Source organism: Brachyhypopomus gauderio, chromosome 7 (genome assembly GCF_052324685.1).
Source record: "Brachyhypopomus gauderio isolate BG-103 chromosome 7, BGAUD_0.2, whole genome shotgun sequence".
Classification (NCBI taxonomy): domain Eukaryota; kingdom Metazoa; phylum Chordata; class Actinopteri; order Gymnotiformes; family Hypopomidae; genus Brachyhypopomus; species Brachyhypopomus gauderio.
The window spans coordinates 13,523,505-13,540,700 of record NC_135217.1 but is presented as its reverse complement, the minus strand read 5'-3'; the positions used below and the strand labels follow the sequence as shown (position 1 = coordinate 13,540,700).

General features: G+C 45.9%; 2 protein-coding genes across 7 annotated transcripts; both read left to right on the top strand.

Moving 5' to 3' along the window:
- The first annotated feature begins 232 nt into the window (after nucleotides 1-232).
- Nucleotides 233-7,319, top strand: crata (carnitine O-acetyltransferase a). 2 transcript variants are annotated; one of them, XM_077011932.1, is made up of 14 exons: nucleotides 233-391; nucleotides 1,069-1,347; nucleotides 2,747-2,865; nucleotides 3,464-3,517; nucleotides 3,707-3,872; nucleotides 4,182-4,356; nucleotides 4,518-4,696; nucleotides 4,999-5,099; nucleotides 5,230-5,349; nucleotides 5,475-5,597; nucleotides 5,774-5,909; nucleotides 6,050-6,112; nucleotides 6,278-6,415; nucleotides 6,510-7,319. In XM_077011932.1, the coding sequence occupies exons 1-14, from the start codon at nucleotides 359-361 to the stop codon at nucleotides 6,723-6,725; spliced, it is 1,902 nt and encodes a 633-aa protein (XP_076868047.1). In that variant the 5' UTR covers nucleotides 233-358; the 3' UTR covers nucleotides 6,726-7,319. The 2 variants fall into 2 exon arrangements, with proteins under 2 accessions (XP_076868047.1, XP_076868046.1); XM_077011931.1 differs by having other exon boundaries at nucleotides 4,461-4,696.
- Nucleotides 7,320-7,684: 365 nt separating this feature from the next.
- fkbp15a (FKBP prolyl isomerase family member 15a) lies at nucleotides 7,685-17,180 on the top strand. Of its 5 annotated transcripts, XM_077011929.1 has the most exons (26): nucleotides 7,689-7,910; nucleotides 9,537-9,643; nucleotides 9,727-9,805; nucleotides 9,916-9,985; nucleotides 10,096-10,170; nucleotides 10,252-10,350; nucleotides 10,559-10,708; nucleotides 10,915-10,983; nucleotides 11,139-11,282; nucleotides 11,418-11,554; nucleotides 11,726-11,774; nucleotides 11,959-12,078; nucleotides 12,230-12,335; nucleotides 12,591-12,685; nucleotides 12,812-12,875; nucleotides 13,031-13,137; nucleotides 13,271-13,363; nucleotides 13,455-13,549; nucleotides 13,750-13,846; nucleotides 14,031-14,202; nucleotides 14,586-14,722; nucleotides 14,820-14,975; nucleotides 15,651-15,734; nucleotides 15,814-15,882; nucleotides 16,068-16,175; nucleotides 16,498-17,180. In XM_077011929.1, exons 1-26 carry the CDS (start codon nucleotides 7,846-7,848, stop codon nucleotides 16,648-16,650), a joined length of 2,700 nt encoding a protein of 899 aa, XP_076868044.1. In that variant the 5' UTR covers nucleotides 7,689-7,845; the 3' UTR covers nucleotides 16,651-17,180. The 5 variants fall into 5 exon arrangements, with proteins under 5 accessions (XP_076868041.1, XP_076868043.1, XP_076868040.1 ...); XM_077011926.1 differs by having other exon boundaries at nucleotides 7,685-7,910; nucleotides 11,139-11,554; nucleotides 15,660-15,734; XM_077011928.1 differs by having other exon boundaries at nucleotides 7,686-7,910; nucleotides 11,139-11,554; nucleotides 12,591-12,652.
- The last annotated feature ends 16 nt before the right edge of the window (nucleotides 17,181-17,196 follow it).

The following is a 17,196-nucleotide window of genomic DNA, read 5'->3' as shown; positions in this document are numbered from 1 at the left end:
CAAGCTATAGAATATTGTTATTTCTGTACTATGTATATATTTTAACAAATGCGACAGACGAACTAATTAAGTATCTAGCTAACCTGGTTACCATTAGTAAAACCTCATACAGCTAATTTGACACTCATAATAAAGGATGTAATACATATAATACAAGTGTGCTGTTTAAATCGTTAAGAAATGGGTTTCATATATCTATGGTATCCAACCATATTGCTATAGCGCCCCCTAGTGGCTATGCGAGGTGCTAGACCCGCAGCAGCGAGCTCGTTAAAAAGAAAAGGCTTGTTTCTGACAGGGTCCCCGTCCGTCCCCGAGTCTCGGTTCTGGAGCTGTTTCGGTCGCAGGAGGTTACACTATGACTTTGCTGGGTATTCTGGCCAGAGCCATGGTGAGTATAGACGAGTTATCCACTTATACGACACACGAAGACATGACAGCAGCCTGTTGGCGAGCTGCGAAACACAGAAGAGCCGTTTGTTGCTGGCGAGCTGTCTTATAATGTCATTTGGCCATATAGCTGGCTAGCATAGCCACATAACCAGCCAAGGCTCGACAGTGACAAACCTTTGGACCTGACGTTACGAGCTCAGTTTAAGTTACGCGGCTCTATTGATCCAGATGACACAGGCTTTTAAAATGCTGTAGGTTTTTACGGTTACGCTCGTCTCTCTAAACCTTTTGGTCGTTGTGCTAAAGTAGGTCATGTTGTGTTTGATTACAAAGTTTCAGTAATGACGGTTTAAAGTGTATGCTGGTTAACCAAGTAGCTGGATAGTCCTGTTGATAAACAAGTTACCCATCCACTGATCTTCTCTGACAATAATCAGAGGTAAGACAATTAGCTAGAAATATTGCTTTTAATATGATAAATGCACAGTGCATACACTGCAAGTTTACTCATTTTGCAGTCATATAGTGCAATACTAAGTTTTGGGGTAAACACTATAATTAAAAACAACTACATTTATTTTTCAAATGAGGTTATAGGCTGTCAGTATTAGGTTTGTTTTCATTAGATAAAATATTATTGTGTCAACAACATATGTCTTTTATTTTTTTATGTAGTCAAAGGCTGGCATGGCCAAGCCTTCCTGCCTTGTGAAGCCAGTGTCTCTGACGAGGATCCCGGGACGATACCTGGCCCACCAGGAGGGTCTTCCTAAACTGCCCGTACCGCCGCTGAGCCAGACGTGTGACCGCTACCTGGCTGTGCTAGAGCCCATAATGGAGTCGGAGGAGCTGAACCACACGCGCACGCTGGTGGAGGAGTTCCAGAGGCCGGGGGGTGTAGGAGAGAGGCTGCAGCAGGGCCTGGAGCGCCGCGCTCAAAAGGCGGAGAACTGGGTAAGGGGGACTGTACGGGTGGAGCGAGCAGTGAACGATGGGGACTGTGTGTTTCCTGAAGGCCGGTGAGGTGAGGTGGCCTATCCAAGTCTGATCAAGCAGTGAGATGTTTGCTGACAAATGCTTCCTGAACTGCATGACAGAAGTTCTGCAATCTCAGACTTCCTGTTTAAATAGCTGCGTAACCTGAAGTTTGACTGATTTGACTTATGATGAAATTTTTATATTTTATTTATGTGCCCAACTTTGTTTAATTTATTTACATAATAGTCCAGCTAACTTAAATGATCCCTGTATTGTTGTCCATTCTATTTCTCTTCCGGCTTTCACGAGAGGCGGTTGCACTCTCTCTTGCTCCTGCACTCCCTGGTTTTCGCTTAGCTTCTCTGTCTCGTCTCAGATCCCTGACGCTGCTCTTCGAATTTTAAACAAAGAAAATGGAATTGATTAAGTGGTCTCTCAACGCACTTGATACAATAGTTTCCATGAGGAGTCATGGTGCGGGAAAACCCACATGTCCGGAACGTTCTCAGCTGGATATGTGACTTGTGGGGGACGTGGCGTGGTTTGTGTCTCACGCCTCTCCCTGGAAGATGTTGAGGACGTGTATCTATTTGTAACTTTGATCACTGGGTTTCTGCTGATTGGATTAGGTGTTGCCCTGGTGTATCGGGAAATTAAAAGAGTGGGGTCAGTTATCGAACGCCCACGAAAATTTCCCAATTTTATTGATGCAATGGGTAGAGCTGTTGTAACGCAGACTGTGACTGTCAGTAAAGCTTGGATTCGATCATGGAGGGTCTCACTGCTCTACGTGAGAAGTTGAATAAGTTGGGAGACCACTGACTTAAGAGGAGTTTCATGTGCTCAAGGACGGGCTCCTTGCTAAATTCTGCATTCTCATTTATCTACATTGGTGCCCAAGCAAAATTCTCCCTGAAGGTCGTCATCCTGGTTAGCTGCTCCTTCCCCCACACAGAGACTGTCAGAGGATGGCCCTCGCTCTCCACCGCAAACTTTGACACAAAAACTGTGTGCCAGGCCTCTGGCTCCCCCCTGTCTAGATGAATCACGCCTCTCTCTGCTTGACTGTCTGTGTTATCAATGCTGTATGTGCTATGGGGATTTTTTGCATGCTCACAAACTGTTGTCCTGTTGCAAGAATAATCATATTTTTTGTCTCCTCCTGATGTTTATCTCTCTATGTTTCTCCCCCCAATCTGTGAACGGCGGCACATCTTTTGATGCAGCGCCCACTCTGGGATCTCGGTGCTTTACCCCGTGTCCTTGGGGGAACTGAATTTCCCACTTGTGGGATCAATAAAGTTTATTCAATTCAATTAAATTCTTCTGTCGTCTTTTCCCTCCTATCTCATTTTCTGCCTCCCTTTCTCCTCAGCTCTCTGACTGGTGGTTGCAGACTGCCTACCTGGACTACCGGATGCCTGTGGTCATCCACTCCAGCCCTGGAGTTGTCCTGCCCCGCTTAGAATTTAGTGACCGCCAGGGTCAAATAAGGTGAGGTCATGGTATCAATGCAGCCACATATAGTCATATGGCTTAAAATCCAGGAGTTTTAACTGGTCACTGAAGAGAACACAGTCAACGATTGAATACAATATTTAGCTTTTTGTAAAGAGATTTTGAGCAGATAAAAATAATAAACACTATAGAAACTAATTAGTGTCTGATGTAAGGCATAAGCTGTGTTATATAATGTAAAACATGGTATTTGAAGTTGCCTGTGTCAGGATTTATCTGTATTTACAGGTCTAATAATAAATTCAACTGGGATACTGACCTTTGTACACACTAACATGATGTATACACTAACCCGATGTGCTGAGCTATTCAGAGAACTGCTGTCACCAGCACAAATTGCTGATCTGATTCCAGTTTTTTTAATTAAATAAACCCTTAACTTTAACTGCAGACTGACTTCAGATCAGCAGCTGTCAGATGATCATATTAATTATTTTGGCATGTATAAAATTGGTTACATGGAGTACCAGTGCCAGCAGTTTATGGATACAGCCTGTTCCCATCGTGCTTTCTTGGATGCCTTTCTTGAATGTGTCTTTGTGTCATAGTGGGCACTGCTCTTTGACCCCCACAGATATGCTGCTAAACTGATTGCTGGAGTTTTGGATTTCAAGACCATGATAGACAAGTGAGTGAAGCACATCAGTCCTGAAAAGCATGCTGTAACCAACATTACATCCACCAGACTCAGACCTCACATACTGTCCACCGCGCCAACGCAGGCCCACCTCTTTGCCCCTGTCTCTCGGACAAATCCTTCTGCTGCACGCTCAGGGCGCCCATGTTCTCCCATGTTCTCCCATGTTCTCCCATGCAGTGAGACTTTGCCGGTGGAGTATCTGGGCGGGAAGCCCCTGTGCATGAACCAGTACTACCGGGTGCTCTCCTCCTGCCGCGTCCCGGGCCTCAAACGCGACTCGGTGGTGAACTACGCCTCCAGCAAAAGGCCGCCTACGCACATCACCGTGGTGCACAACTTCCAGGTGAGCGGGCGCTGGCCGGGTCCGTGCTGTTTTGTTTGTTGGTAATCCTGGGGTGGATCAAAGGCACGGTGAGTGGAGAGCGTAGACCACCTTCATGCTGGGGTTCTTCAGCTGTGAGGTTGCACATGGAGAGCTTCAATACTTAGACACATCATGGAAAAAATGGTCATGGCTCTCTCTCGCTGTAAATAATCCAGAGCATCTCTCTCTCTCTCTCTCTCTCTCTCTCTCTCTCTCTGTCTCTCTGTCTCTCTGTCTCTGTGTAAATAAACCAAAGCATCTCTGCATCTTTGCCCTGTGCTGCTGTAGTTCTTCGTTCTGGATGTGTACAACAGTGATGGCACACCCCTGACTGTCGACCAGCTCTACCTTCAGCTGGAGAAGATCTGGAACTCATCGCTCCAGACCAACAAGGAGCCGGTTGGCATCCTCACTTCCAACCACCGCAACAGCTGGGGCAAGGCCTACGCCAACCTCATTAAAGGTTAGGGGTGGTTGTAAAGAGCATGCGGTGGGGTCTCAAAGGGGCATGTGCATTTGGGGGAGATGGGTGACAAATAGAATAAAAAGAATGATATGTTGTGTTAGGTAAGAACAGCTTTGAAGACCAGGTCACATGGTATGATCATCTTCAACCTCTCCTAGACAAAACGAACAAGGACTCAGTGCGGGCGATCCAGAAGAGCATCTTCACCGTGTGCCTGGACGCGCCCATGCCCCGCGTCTCGGACGATCTTTACCGCACTCGTGCCGCAACGCAGATGCTGCACGGGGGCGGCAGCCGCTGGAACAGTGGGAATCGCTGGTTCGACAAAACGCTGCAGGTCAGCGCCTGTCGACACACCTCGACGACCTTCCTGACCACGACTGACCACACATTTAACCGTTAATGTAAAGCGAATGCAAAAGGCTTGGACGATTTCCGCTGTAACGACATTAGTGTAGTATAACGTAAGTAATGCAGGATGCAGCAAGGTAATGATAGTAGCTAGTTGCAGTATTAGGTTCCGTAGGCCTCTCCTGTGCTTCTGGGGTGAGTTTCCCAAAACGTTCTTAGCGCTAAGTACTTCGTAACCTCATACGGGAAACTCACCCCTAATCGTTATGCTGTTTACACTTGTTCTAGTTCATCGTGGGTGAAGATGGGACATGTGGCATGATCTATGAACACGCCCCTGCTGAAGGGCCACCAATTGTAGCCCTGATTGACCACGTAGTGGAATACACGTACGTAGTGCCGCAGTGAGGCTCACAGGCCATTTTAAGACGACCGTTCTTGTAGGTCGTGTGTCAGGTTTTGAAATCTAGAATTCTGGGCCAATGGGCGCTAAGAGCAGAATATGGTGGAATCCATCAGGAAGAAGTCTGACATGGTCCGTACACCGATGGTGCCGCTGGCCACGCCACAGAAACTACGCTTCAACATCTCACCAGAGATAAAGAAGGACATCGAGGAGGCCAAGCAGAATATGAATATGTGAGTGAAAAACTAGTTGTTCTATCACAGAAAAATATTTGTAACAACTTTGGCTCTCTGAGCTGTTATGTGTAACATTTCTTAGAAGTGTCCATTTCCAAAGACCATGCTTGTTTGTTTCACAGAATGGTTCACGACTTGGATATGAATGTCATCGTGTTCTCCTACTTTGGTAAAAATGTCCCAAAGTCATATAAACTGAGTCCTGATGCTTTCATTCAGGTGGCATTGCAGCTGGCCTATTACAGGTGTGTAGCAGACATTAGCTAACGTACATGTTGTCTTTGCTGGAACCAGGCCATCATAAATAATTTGTGAAATAGTGTTGGCCATATGGTGGCTGTCAGATTTACAGAATTGTAAACATAAAATGAATTTATTAGGATTTTGGGAAATTTCTGATCCGCCCCTCCCCCGTCCCCAGGATGTACCGCCGCTGCTGTGCCACCTATGAGAGTGCTTCTCTGCGCATGTTCAGACTGGGCCGAACCGACACCATCCGCTCCGCGTCCATCGACTCCGCCGCCTTTGTACGGGCCATGGATGACCCGTCCATACAGGTTGGCTTACCCGGGCTCACTTTCCACACTTCGCAACTTTTCAAAAGTCAACATTTCCAAATTCACACATTCCCAAACGCTCATTGGGTAGCATGGCCAAAACCAATGTTGATATCAGTGTTGGTGTTTTTGATTGGCAGAACTCTGAAAAGGTGGCCCTGCTGGAGAAGGCAGTGAAGGCTCACAGAGCTTACACAGACATGGTGGGTGGTCCCTCACTGATTTATGTTGTAATGTTTAATTTGATTGATCAGCCCACACGACAAATCTTTTTGTGATTTGCTTCAGGAATGAGTCTGAAAACAAGTTTAGTGCTGAAACCCCATTTGTGTGTGTGTGTGTGTGTGTGTGTGCATTGGTGTGTACAGGCAATCCGTGGCCAGGCCATTGACAGGCATTTGCTCGGTCTGAAGCTACAGGCCATTGAAGATTTGTCTGCCTTGCCTGATATCTTCATGGACACGTCTTATGCTGCAGCCAACCATTACAACCTTTCAACCAGCCAGGTAGATTCCTCCTGGTGTAGTCTCCGAGCATACGGTCAATAACATCTTTAAAACAGTATACTCAGGCCCTGCTTCTTCCCCTCCCCACCGCCAGGTCCCAGCTAAGACGGACTGCGTGATGTGTTTCGGCCCCGTGGTGCCTGATGGCTATGGTGTGTGCTACAACCCCATGGAGGAGCACATCAACTTCTCTGTCTCGGCCTTCAACAGCTGTGCCGACACCAACGCCTCCCGACTGGCTCATGGACTGCAGGACGCTCTGCTGGACCTGAAAGCCCTGCTGGAACAGACCCCCAAAGCCAGGCTGTGAAGACCACGGCCCCTGCCACAACTTTGGACCCATCCCCACCAAAGCATCAAAAGCAGACCTGGGCCCCTTCACCTGGTGTCCGACAGATTTCATATGTGCAAGTCACTTTACAAAAGTGGCATTTTGGCGTTCTTGCCAAAATCAAAACTTTTCAGAGATTGTGTTACAGATTTTGTTAGTCTGAAAAAGTTGTCATTCATATACTCTTTTAAAAATGGATTTTACTACAAGGAAAATTTGTCTGCAATATAATTATTTGTGCTGTATTTTGTAAAAAAAAAGAGATTTATAGTGCGTTTTGCATGCAATCATCCACTTAGCTGTGTGTTTGGCCACTGGAAGTGGATCTCATTCTTGATTACAGACAATGGAATAATAATGATGATAATGAAGGAGAAAATGGTTTGAGGCCAGTTGTCACTATGCTGCTTCTGTGTGTCTGTGTTCCTGTATTTGTAGAAATATAAGTTTTTATTTCAACTGATTTGATTTGTACAGAAGTGTACCATAAAATTGTAAAATTTAATATTCCTATAATATAGGATATTACACGTTCAGATTACAACCTGTGTAACAATGTATATTTACTCATAAGTTGTGATTGGCGTTGTCTCTTAATTTCTACCAATGACAACATAATTTCTAATATCATATGTTTACTTTATGGTGTTTATTATATGTTCAGAATTAAATGGGAAAATGTCAGAAATGTTTTTAACTAAAGGAAGTTGATCTTAACACAATACAACACCATTGTGAAAATGTCTGGGGAAAGCCAATGCAAAGATAAACGCATTTTAAAGAAAAATAACTTGCAGTGAGATAGAATAAAATAAAATGGTACTTACACAGAAAGTACTTTTCCGAAGTTATAATCACATTTTAGTCTGCATAAACTTAAAATGCACATGAGTTTGATGTGCTACTACAGGGAATACCGTCCCCTGATCTCTGCACGTCAGCCTTTTCTGTAGCCCGTCGGTCCAAGACTACAGCTGATTAGGTTACATCACTGGGTGAAGTGATCACGTTTGTTGTCAAACTAGCGTTTGTTCGCGGTGGTGGCGCGTAGTCAAAAGTGCTTTAGAGCGTCTGGATATTTAGTTAAATAAGCCAGAGAATGAAAGAAGATAAAGATTTTTTCCCAGACTATCATGATGAAGATTTTCTGGCTCCCAAAAGCGGGTAAGTCTCACGGAGAAAGCGTTTAAGCAGTAGGCCTATATAGTTTGGGTTATTCCTTTTTACGGCTCCCAAATTCGGATTTCACCAGATCATTAATTAAAAGTCCGATATTTCCTAGGCAAATAACCCTTCACACTAGCCTACTTTGTGAACTGCATATTCGTGTTTTATTCACAACTCGACGTGAGTAAATTTACAATGAAGTTTTGATAAATTTGGAAATATTTGAATTTGTCAAACGTGTAAAACATTCCAATTATGCGAAACTGCATCAAATGTATTTTACGTAATTTACATGTATCAGTAGGACTTTATTTAGTTTAAAAATACTGAAAATATTTGATATCTGTATATGTTGTTGATGTTATGTAATTTATTCGTCTTAATCTGCACCAAGAAACAATGTGGTTTCTGCGATAAGGTGTCACCGTTTGTATTAAGTAGAATACCAACTAAAATTCTACACAAAATGTCCAAGTTCAGATGAGTCTGAATATGTTGTGAAGGCTACCAAAAAGAAAAGCGCGAGGGAAATGGAGCGTGCCTGTGATGTCAGAGAAGGAAAAGCGATATGTAGAGTATAAATTATAGTCCGAGGCAAGACTCGTGTTGCGGTAATTTCTCTCACATGCTAGTTATTTGTGGGCATGGAGATCAGGGCTGGTCCATGGCTTGGCTTTCCACACAACCAGAGTCTATATCATCACAACTCGCCGAGAACAAGACCAGGAGAAACTGGGCAGAAAAGGGGAGATGCTCGGAGTCTTTTCTCCCCGAGGCCCCTGGGGCCACCGGGCACTGGCTGAAACCCCAGGGTCATGATGGCCGTGTGGGACACGGACTATCTGTGGCGGGAGGCACAGGGGTCGGTATGCTCTGTCTGAGGGAACAGAGATAGAAGTCCTGCTGCTATTGGATATATTGATCAGTAACTCAGCGCGAAGGCAGCATTGATTTTAAAAGTTTTTGGGGTGAAGAAACAAACAAAAACAGCAATAAGGCACACCAAAGAACCTTCAGAGAATTCTGGTGTGTTCGGACTGGTTGTGATCTGAAGTGATTTGGTTGATGAAGAGGTTTGGTTGAAGCATGGTGTAATCAAGAGCTTGTGCTCTTAATGTAATTTGGGTAGCTGATTTTGGCTCGCCGCTGGTTCAAGCCGTGAAAGGTTTGCTGATTGAGATTTGCTTGTGTATTGTTGCAGAAGATACAGGCTAATCCTGTTCTTATAGACAGCATCAATCAGACGACACCCGTTTATTCTTTGTCTTAAGGCTTTTAATTTGAACTTTAATGCGTCTGATGAAGTACTATTGCCGGTTTTCCATTAAGACAGAAAATGGGACCATGCAACAGGATGTATTAGAATTCAGGAATGGCGTAGAGATTGGCCACGTGAGAGTGCTGTTTGCGTGATGTGGAGTTGCATTTTGGAAAACAATGCGTCTAAGTGATAATGCTGTTCATTACTGTGACCTCACTCTCTAACCCTTCAGTACGGGATGAGTCATACACCAGTGCCTTGTGTTGTGTCTTTTGGGTACTGGGATTCAGACGAGAAAAGTGCTATACATTTTCAAATCAGAAAGATGAAATGTGTGTGTGTGTGTGTGTGTGTGATCACAGAGCAAAACTGGCTTCTCTCTTTGACCTGGACCGGGCTGAGAGTCAGGGCAACGACTCCTTCCAGTTCATCGCTCCCAGGCAGCCCAAGCGGACCTCCGCACCCTCCGGTGGGCACCACGCCTCGTGTACCACAGCACAGTGAGTAGTGAATTCATGTGCAGATTGATCAGCTGTTGTTTGATTGCTTTAGGTCCGCCTCCTCAGAAGCAGGCCCCTCCCCCAGCAGCTCAAGCTGTCCTGTTGGCTACTGCTGTCCATGCCTTCTGCTTGTGAGTGTCTGTGACCGGAGTGTGACCTATCATATCCTTCGTGACTTGTATGAAATATGTAGCTTGTTTTTATATCTAGTTAATTGATTTCTAACTAAGTGCACTTTCAGTGTAAATGGACAGTACGTAAATCAAGGCAAGTTGGGGGCAGCCATCCTGGGAAACCATGTGACCAAAAAGGTGAGCGAATGATCGGCCATGGAGTAATCAAGCGAGATAAAATCACATGCAGCTGTTTAGAGAATGTTTGCAAAAGTGCTGGTCTGATTTCACGGTATCTGTCCTCACAGTACAAGGTCTTGTTGTATGACAGTCGGCAGAAGCAAGTGACTACAGCACAAATCCATTTAGGATTTGTCCTCACAGTAAGCTCTCCTCTCCTCTCTTCTCCCCTCCGTACAGTCAATCCAGTGCTGTGTACAATAGCTGTTCATTGCCTCCCACAGGTTCAGCCTGATAATTACATGTCGTTCTACGATGATCGGCGCCAGAATTGGTCCCTGAAGTTTGACTCGCAGAAAGCTGGAATAGACTTCTGTAAGGAGGTAACCATCAGCAGTTACGTTTCATCTGTAAGTTTTGAGTGGAGTTGGAATTCTGCACCATTCTCAAAGGCCCAGACAGAACACATTTCTTTTTGGGGAGCAAAAAGAAATGTTTTTTCCCCATTTCTCATCATGAATTTGCAGTGTAATCAGTGTCTCTCTCTCTCTCTTTCTCTGTGTATGTGTTCCTCTCTCTCCTCTCTGTTAGGTGTGTGTTGCACGGTGGAACAGTCAGACTGGTACCAACCTGCCCGTGACCCAGGACCTGCTTCTGGGTGAAGGTCGGACTGTGGACGTGGGCGATGCCGTGAAGATGTCCTTCTCTGGTTGGCTTCTTCAGAGCCACGCTATTGGTCAGGTATGGCCACGCTCCCCGTCACCACATTTCTGTTCAGCTAGTTCCTAGTTCGTTTCTGGCATGTGAAATGATTAAAATGAGGTCATTCTGTTGTCTGAGCTGCACCTCCATATGTAAACGGCATCTTGCAATTTGAAACGAAGCTTGTAACTGAACAGCACCCGTGGGGGCTTATTCCAGTGGAAGAACTCTGTGGTTTCTTTCAGCTGTTCGATTCCAGCGTGGGCAGAGAGAAGCTGCTGCGCCTGAAGCTCAGCTCCAGCAGAGCCCTGAAGGTGAGGCGTCGCTGCTCGTATTCAAACGTTTGTCTGAGCTGAACACGAGTCAGACTTACTCATTTCTTCAAAAACTCAGTTAAATTTCGCTCTCTCTCTCTCCGTCTGCATCTTAACTTTGCCTCGCTGTGTCTCTCTCTCTCTCTGCTTTGTAGGGCTTGGAGCAGGGCATGCTGGGAATGCAGAAGGGAGGGAGACGCCTCCTGGTCCTGCCCGCCAGCGTGGCCTACGGGTCACGGGGCGTTCCGAGCGGCGTGCCGGCCGCGAGCACGGTGGTGTTTGATGTGGAGATCTGTTGGGTAAAGATGGGCTCCTGTGTTCCACACAAGCGTCCGCCTCCTCTCGGTTCCACCGGGATCCCTGTAGAGCGTCTCCACCTGTCCCACTACCGTCTGTCTTTATCGCTGACAGCTTTTTGTCCTACTGTCCTTCAGGTTAAACTGCACAAAGACGTACCCTGCCTTAGTGTAGGACCTGCCAACACTCCTGACGCCTCACGAGTCTCTGGTCCGGACAGCTCGAACGTGGAGGACATGCAACAATCTGTCCTCCATGTCTCTTCTGAGCAAGGGTTTGTCCAAGATGTCGCACAATCAGCCAGTACTGTTTAGACTTCGGACGGTCTGACTATGTTGTAGTGTTGTTTAGTGCAGCAGGGTTTGCGGTCCTGTTTATAATGCTAGTTAAACTGAACTGTCTGGATCTTTAACGTGTGTGTCCATCATGATTGTTTAATTTTTAGAGGCCAAGCATCGCAGGTTAAATCTGTACCTGTGAATGTGCTTTCAAAGGTGAGTAGCCAATCATTTTACTGTGGTATGATTTGATTTGGTTGACTTTTGTTTTTTGCAATTGAGTCATTAAATAGAAAATGTGACTTTGATTAACCTCTGGAGTTGCCCATTCATCACTGTAGGGTTGCCCCCCCCCCCCCCCCCCCCCCCCCCCCCTTATTTCTTTGGTTGTAAACCATAGCATCCAGATGCAGTCAAAGCCAGGCTGATCTCACGCATGGCAAAGATGGGCCAGCCTATGTTGCCCCTTCTCTTAGGGGCCATTCCAGCACAGCCAGAGTCCAGTGACTCAGAGATGGAGGTGAGGGGTCAGAGGGCAGGACTAGCACAATGAACATATGGTGAAATCTTAATTTTTGCCTTCACATTGTTGTGTGTTGAAGAGGTATAAAGGAGCCTTGAGTTCAGATTCAGCAGAGAGGAGGACATGGCTGTTTGCCTTCTCTGTGCAGATTGGCACTGAGTCTGGACTGGGTGGTGGCCCACCCTCCACGGCCCGGGACCCTCCCCCCTCACCACAGCCTGCCCACCGGCCTTCTTCACCTCCACCCAGTGTTGGTGAGTGAGCGAGTGTCTGTCCCACATCTACACCCAACCCTCTGGTCTCACCCGCATGGCACTTCCTCCTCAGGTTGCTGTCGTTTGGCCATTACTGGTCCAGAACTGATTTTCTCTGTTGCTTTGTGAGGAAGCCTGTTTTAAGACCTGCAATACAAGTACATCTGATTTGAATTAAACTGAATTATTCAATGCCAAATTGAATCTCTGATCTCCCACTTTTGAAGTCATATCTGTATTATACTTATTTTATAGCCCCAATAAAACCAGTTTCCCTCCTACACCTGGACACTCCTACTGCGGTCAGTCCACCACAGGTGCATGTCGGCTCTGATCACGTCATCCAGACGGTTCGTCACCCACGATGCTCACTTCCACTACAACTGGAACATCACAATCAGTACTGTCTCTGTGGTCAAAAACATCTACAAAAAGAAAAATGTGTTCCTCTACTTTTTTTGCTCTGACTTTTCCAGTCTTATCCTGTAGCACTACAGTCCTTCCCATCAGTCTGCCCAACCCAGCACCTGCCATATTACAGTGAGTAAGACCAGCTCTGGACCTTATACACTATTATCTTATACACTATTGTGCTTTAGTATACTCAAAAGATTTTGGTTCCTTTGCCTCTAATTTGATATTGGCCATATTTGAACATTTTTTCACTCCTGTTTTTATTGCTTTATATTTTTAAGCTGCTGACGTGAGCTCTTTCTTGCTGACTGAGGCCCGACAACAGGACGCTGAAATCCGATTATCTGTTGCAAGAGTGGCAGACAAAGTAGACCAGGTGGCCATGAAGGTATAGCACATGCGGAGGAATGTTCACTGTGTAATCATACTGGGATGCATTTGGGAGCAGCATTATAGTTCAGAATATCTAACTACGTGGATCAAATATGATCAGCTGAATGTGGTCTTGTGTTCCTCTTCAGATGGACGAGCTACAGAATCGAGGCAATTTTGGTCTGTCTGGCGTATCTCTGGAAGCAGCCATAATCCTGCATAACATACAAAGAATCATTCAGGTGTGGTTTGTTTTAATGTGGTTTGCCACAAGTTTTTTGCAACTTCTTTGAAACTTTTATTCAAAGCTCCGTCTGGGTTTGTGGACTGCAGGAGAACGCCTCTCTGAAGAAGGAGGTTCTAGAGAAGGCTGCTAAAGTGGATGAACAGGAGCGTAAAATAGGGGAGCTCACTGAACAGAAACAGAGGCATTTTCAATAAATCTCTCTATATATAATTCATTCTTTAATTTATCAATGGAGAATTTGGAGATCTTCAAATGGGAAGTTTTGCAAGGGTCTGGAGTTATGGAACGTAGTCATAAGTCATGCAGTGCTAGGAGTCAGCATCTCACTACTGTTATTTGCGCGTGCGTGCGTGTGTGTGTGTGTGTGTGTGTGTGGGTCAGGTATATGGAACAGAGCAGCTTGCTGCTGGAACAGAAGAATGATTCTCTGCAGAATCAGCACAGCCACGACAGGCTGCAGCGAGTTGAAGAAGAGAAGGTGTGTGAGGTCCTGTTCTTGAGTGCCAGCACTAGTTGCCAGCTTGCCTATTCCATTAGCATCACATTAGCATTCGCAACCGCAGAAATAATGTGTACATAAGAAAACTGATCTGAAAACACTCCGACAGTAGTTCATTTTGGTTGGCAGTGTGCCATTATAAACGCAGCCCGCCCTCTTCCAGGTGCGTTTAGCTGAAGACCTGGCCGCCTCCTCCTCTCGCGTATGTGAGCTGCAGCAGGAGGTAGGGTGTCTCCAGCAGAGGGCGACAGAGACGCAGGCCAAACTTGGTGCCGCCCTGCAGGATGGCCAGAGCCACCGCACTCTGATTGGCTCCCTGGAGGCTCAGGTGGAAGGTAGAGGGAGATGGCTGCGCTTATTTCTAGCTACTATGTGCTTTTTAATGAGTCTGATGCTTTATTCCTCAAGATGGCTGACAGGTTAGGTCGGCATGAAGAAATCTGATGGCTTGGATTGGGTAATGGGTTTGACCTTGGGGCATTGTTACTTTTCAAAAAAAAAAATCCTAAAAGCCAAAATGTCCTTTTCCTGTAAGGTTAAGGTAACATTACAAGGTTACATTTAGAAGAAGGTGCATTTTATTGGATTAACATTGAAACCTTTGGACTAAACGTGTGTGTGTGTGTGTGTGTGTGTGTGTGTGTGTGTGTGTGTGTGTGTGTGTGTGTGTGTGTGTGTGTGTGTGTGTGTGTGTGTGTGTGTGTGTGTGTGTGTGTAGAACTAAAGAATGAAGGAGAACACTGTCGGCAGCAGTGGAAAGCTGAAAAACAGAAATGTAGAAAGAAGGAGCTAACGGTAAAAACCATGGAGGAAGAGATCCAGGACCTAAGGGCAGAGAAAGAGCATCTACACCAGGTGTTCACACGCAGATACCCGCGAGCCACGAACGACCCACGCCCGTCTCATTACGAGGCCGAGCTTTGGTGACGCGCTCGTTTGTGTGCCGTGCCAGATTCTGTCAGACAGGAAGAGGAAGTGGCAGCTGGAGCGGGAGCGTTTGCTGATGGAACAGGAGGAGCAGCGCCAGATCTTTGCCCAGGAGAACCAGCATCTCCTGGAGCAGCTGAGGAGGGCCAGGGCCTGCACTGCTGCACACCCCACACAGCAGGTGGGCTGCACGGGGGGGTGGGCAGCGTTTCCATATACAAATGTCCTTTGGCCAGAAACATGGAGGTCGTTGGCTGCTGTGTAAACCTAATTTAAACGAGTGTCTCGACTGAAAGAAGCACAGAGACTGAAAGGAAGAATGCAAGGGGTCAGTGCTGTGAAACACCATTACATGGCGCCACGGTTTGAGTGCCCATATCTTCCCCCTGTCAGATGACGCATCAGCTTGATTGACTGAGTTACCAGCCAGGACCATGAAGTGCTTTTGCATCTGGAAGAAAAAAGTCTTAAGTTGTATATTATTGTTCGTATGCTGTTTGTTGTCAACTTGCCAAAAGTAACTGGGATGAATGTATTCAAGTTGCCATATTTTCAATTGTGATTTTCACCCCAATCGATTTTAGTCCTCCGCATTTACCCATCAGTGCAGTGAGAATACACACACACACACACACACACACACACACACACACACACACACACACACTAGTGATCACTAGGGCCCAAAGTGGTGGGCAGCCCAGCACCTAGGGAGCAGTTGGGGGTTAAGTGCCTTGCTCCACTTCAGTCATGGCCTAGGGCCTGGTGCAATAAATCAGAAATGTCCTGTTATGTCGTTGGTATATGAGATGTTTTATTCCTGCTGTACGGAGCGGTGATCCTCTAATCTGCTCAGCTGGAGCAGGAGCGGCGGAGGTGGGTGGAGGAGCAGGAGAGGCGGGCAGAGCTGGAGGCAGCGCTCGCTCACCTGCAGGAACAGGTACGCCACACACGGATGTCATATGGACATTTCTATTGGTTGTTTTCCCCGCTCCTAATGGCGTCTCCGTGTGCCGCAGCGAGAGGCGTTGCGGGAAGAAGCCCAGATTAAGCAGCAGCCGCGACGCGGGGCCTGCGTGGCCGTTCAGGTAACAGACGAGTCTCGTTTTTCCGCTCGGAGGCGACGGCGACTTTGCAAACTTTGTATTCTTGTAAGCTGCAGTAGTGCAGTGTTCACCACTACTCCGCCGTCCACACACTCATCATTAGGTCACTTCACAAAATGAGCTGCACGGAGGTTTGTATTTCTCTGCTTGTGATGTGTTGTGTACAGGTGAAGCAGGTGATGAACGCACTGTTCCACGCTCTGAAAGTGGAGTTTGATCTGCAGGAGACCTACACCGGAGACTCTGTCCTGAAGACCCTCCTCTACATGATCAAGGTAGTGTGCAACAAGTTTGCAGAAGTGGTACACGTGTAACTGTCATTTTCAACCAATAAAAGGAAGACGCAACACTATCATTCCAACAACATCTAGCAAGAATGCATCGCGTATTACGGCATTATGTTTGCAAACCTTTCTAACTAAAATAGGTCTGTGAATCTATAGATTGGTAGTCATAGTGTATGTATATTCAAAGTATTTACTACTCAAATGATCTGAGAACATGAACCCTGGTTCTCCATAATTAATTAATTAATCATACATTCTCACTAATATTAGTTATATGAATGACTCTTCATAGTTGTCCCCCTCCCCCCAGCATGTCACAATGCAGTTCCTCAAAGAGCATGAGGAGAGCGAGTCTGAGACAGAGGATGAAGCTGATGATGACGAGGAGGAGGAAGTGTATCTCTCTGCAGAGGAGACTCCGAGTGAAGGAAAGGTGGAGAAGAGGGGGGAAAGTGGAATCTGAACTGACATGTCAGTAAGGCAGGACAAAGTATGAACGCTAAAGAAACTCTCAACCTGGAAGCTTATCAACTGACTGGAGTTTCTTCAGTTTTAGATGAGCAGCCAGTGTTTACAGAGAATAAAGTGCTTGGAGATGAGCGACCAATCATAACGTGAGGTGCAAAATGGTGTCCAGTCATTGGACGGCTGCACTCCTTGTTCAGAGGCAATAGAAGTCTATTCCATGTAAGCAAGATGTGAACGTGGAGCATCAACCCAGACTACCAAAGATGGTGGATGTTCTCCATAATGAGTAACTGTTTTGAACCATGGATGTAATCATTTCTGAAGTGATTTTAGAGTAAGCTGAAGAATTTCTATACTTAAATAACACCATGATTCCAAACAATATTTAAAGAGTTATCATTTTGCTTTGATTACCAGCTTTTATGAATATTCAAGAAAAATAAGCATTTTTACTAAGGACTACTCGAAGACTATATAACAATATCTGTAATTTACAAATAATAAATAAGCAAATGATGAATTTAATGTCATTTTAAGACTT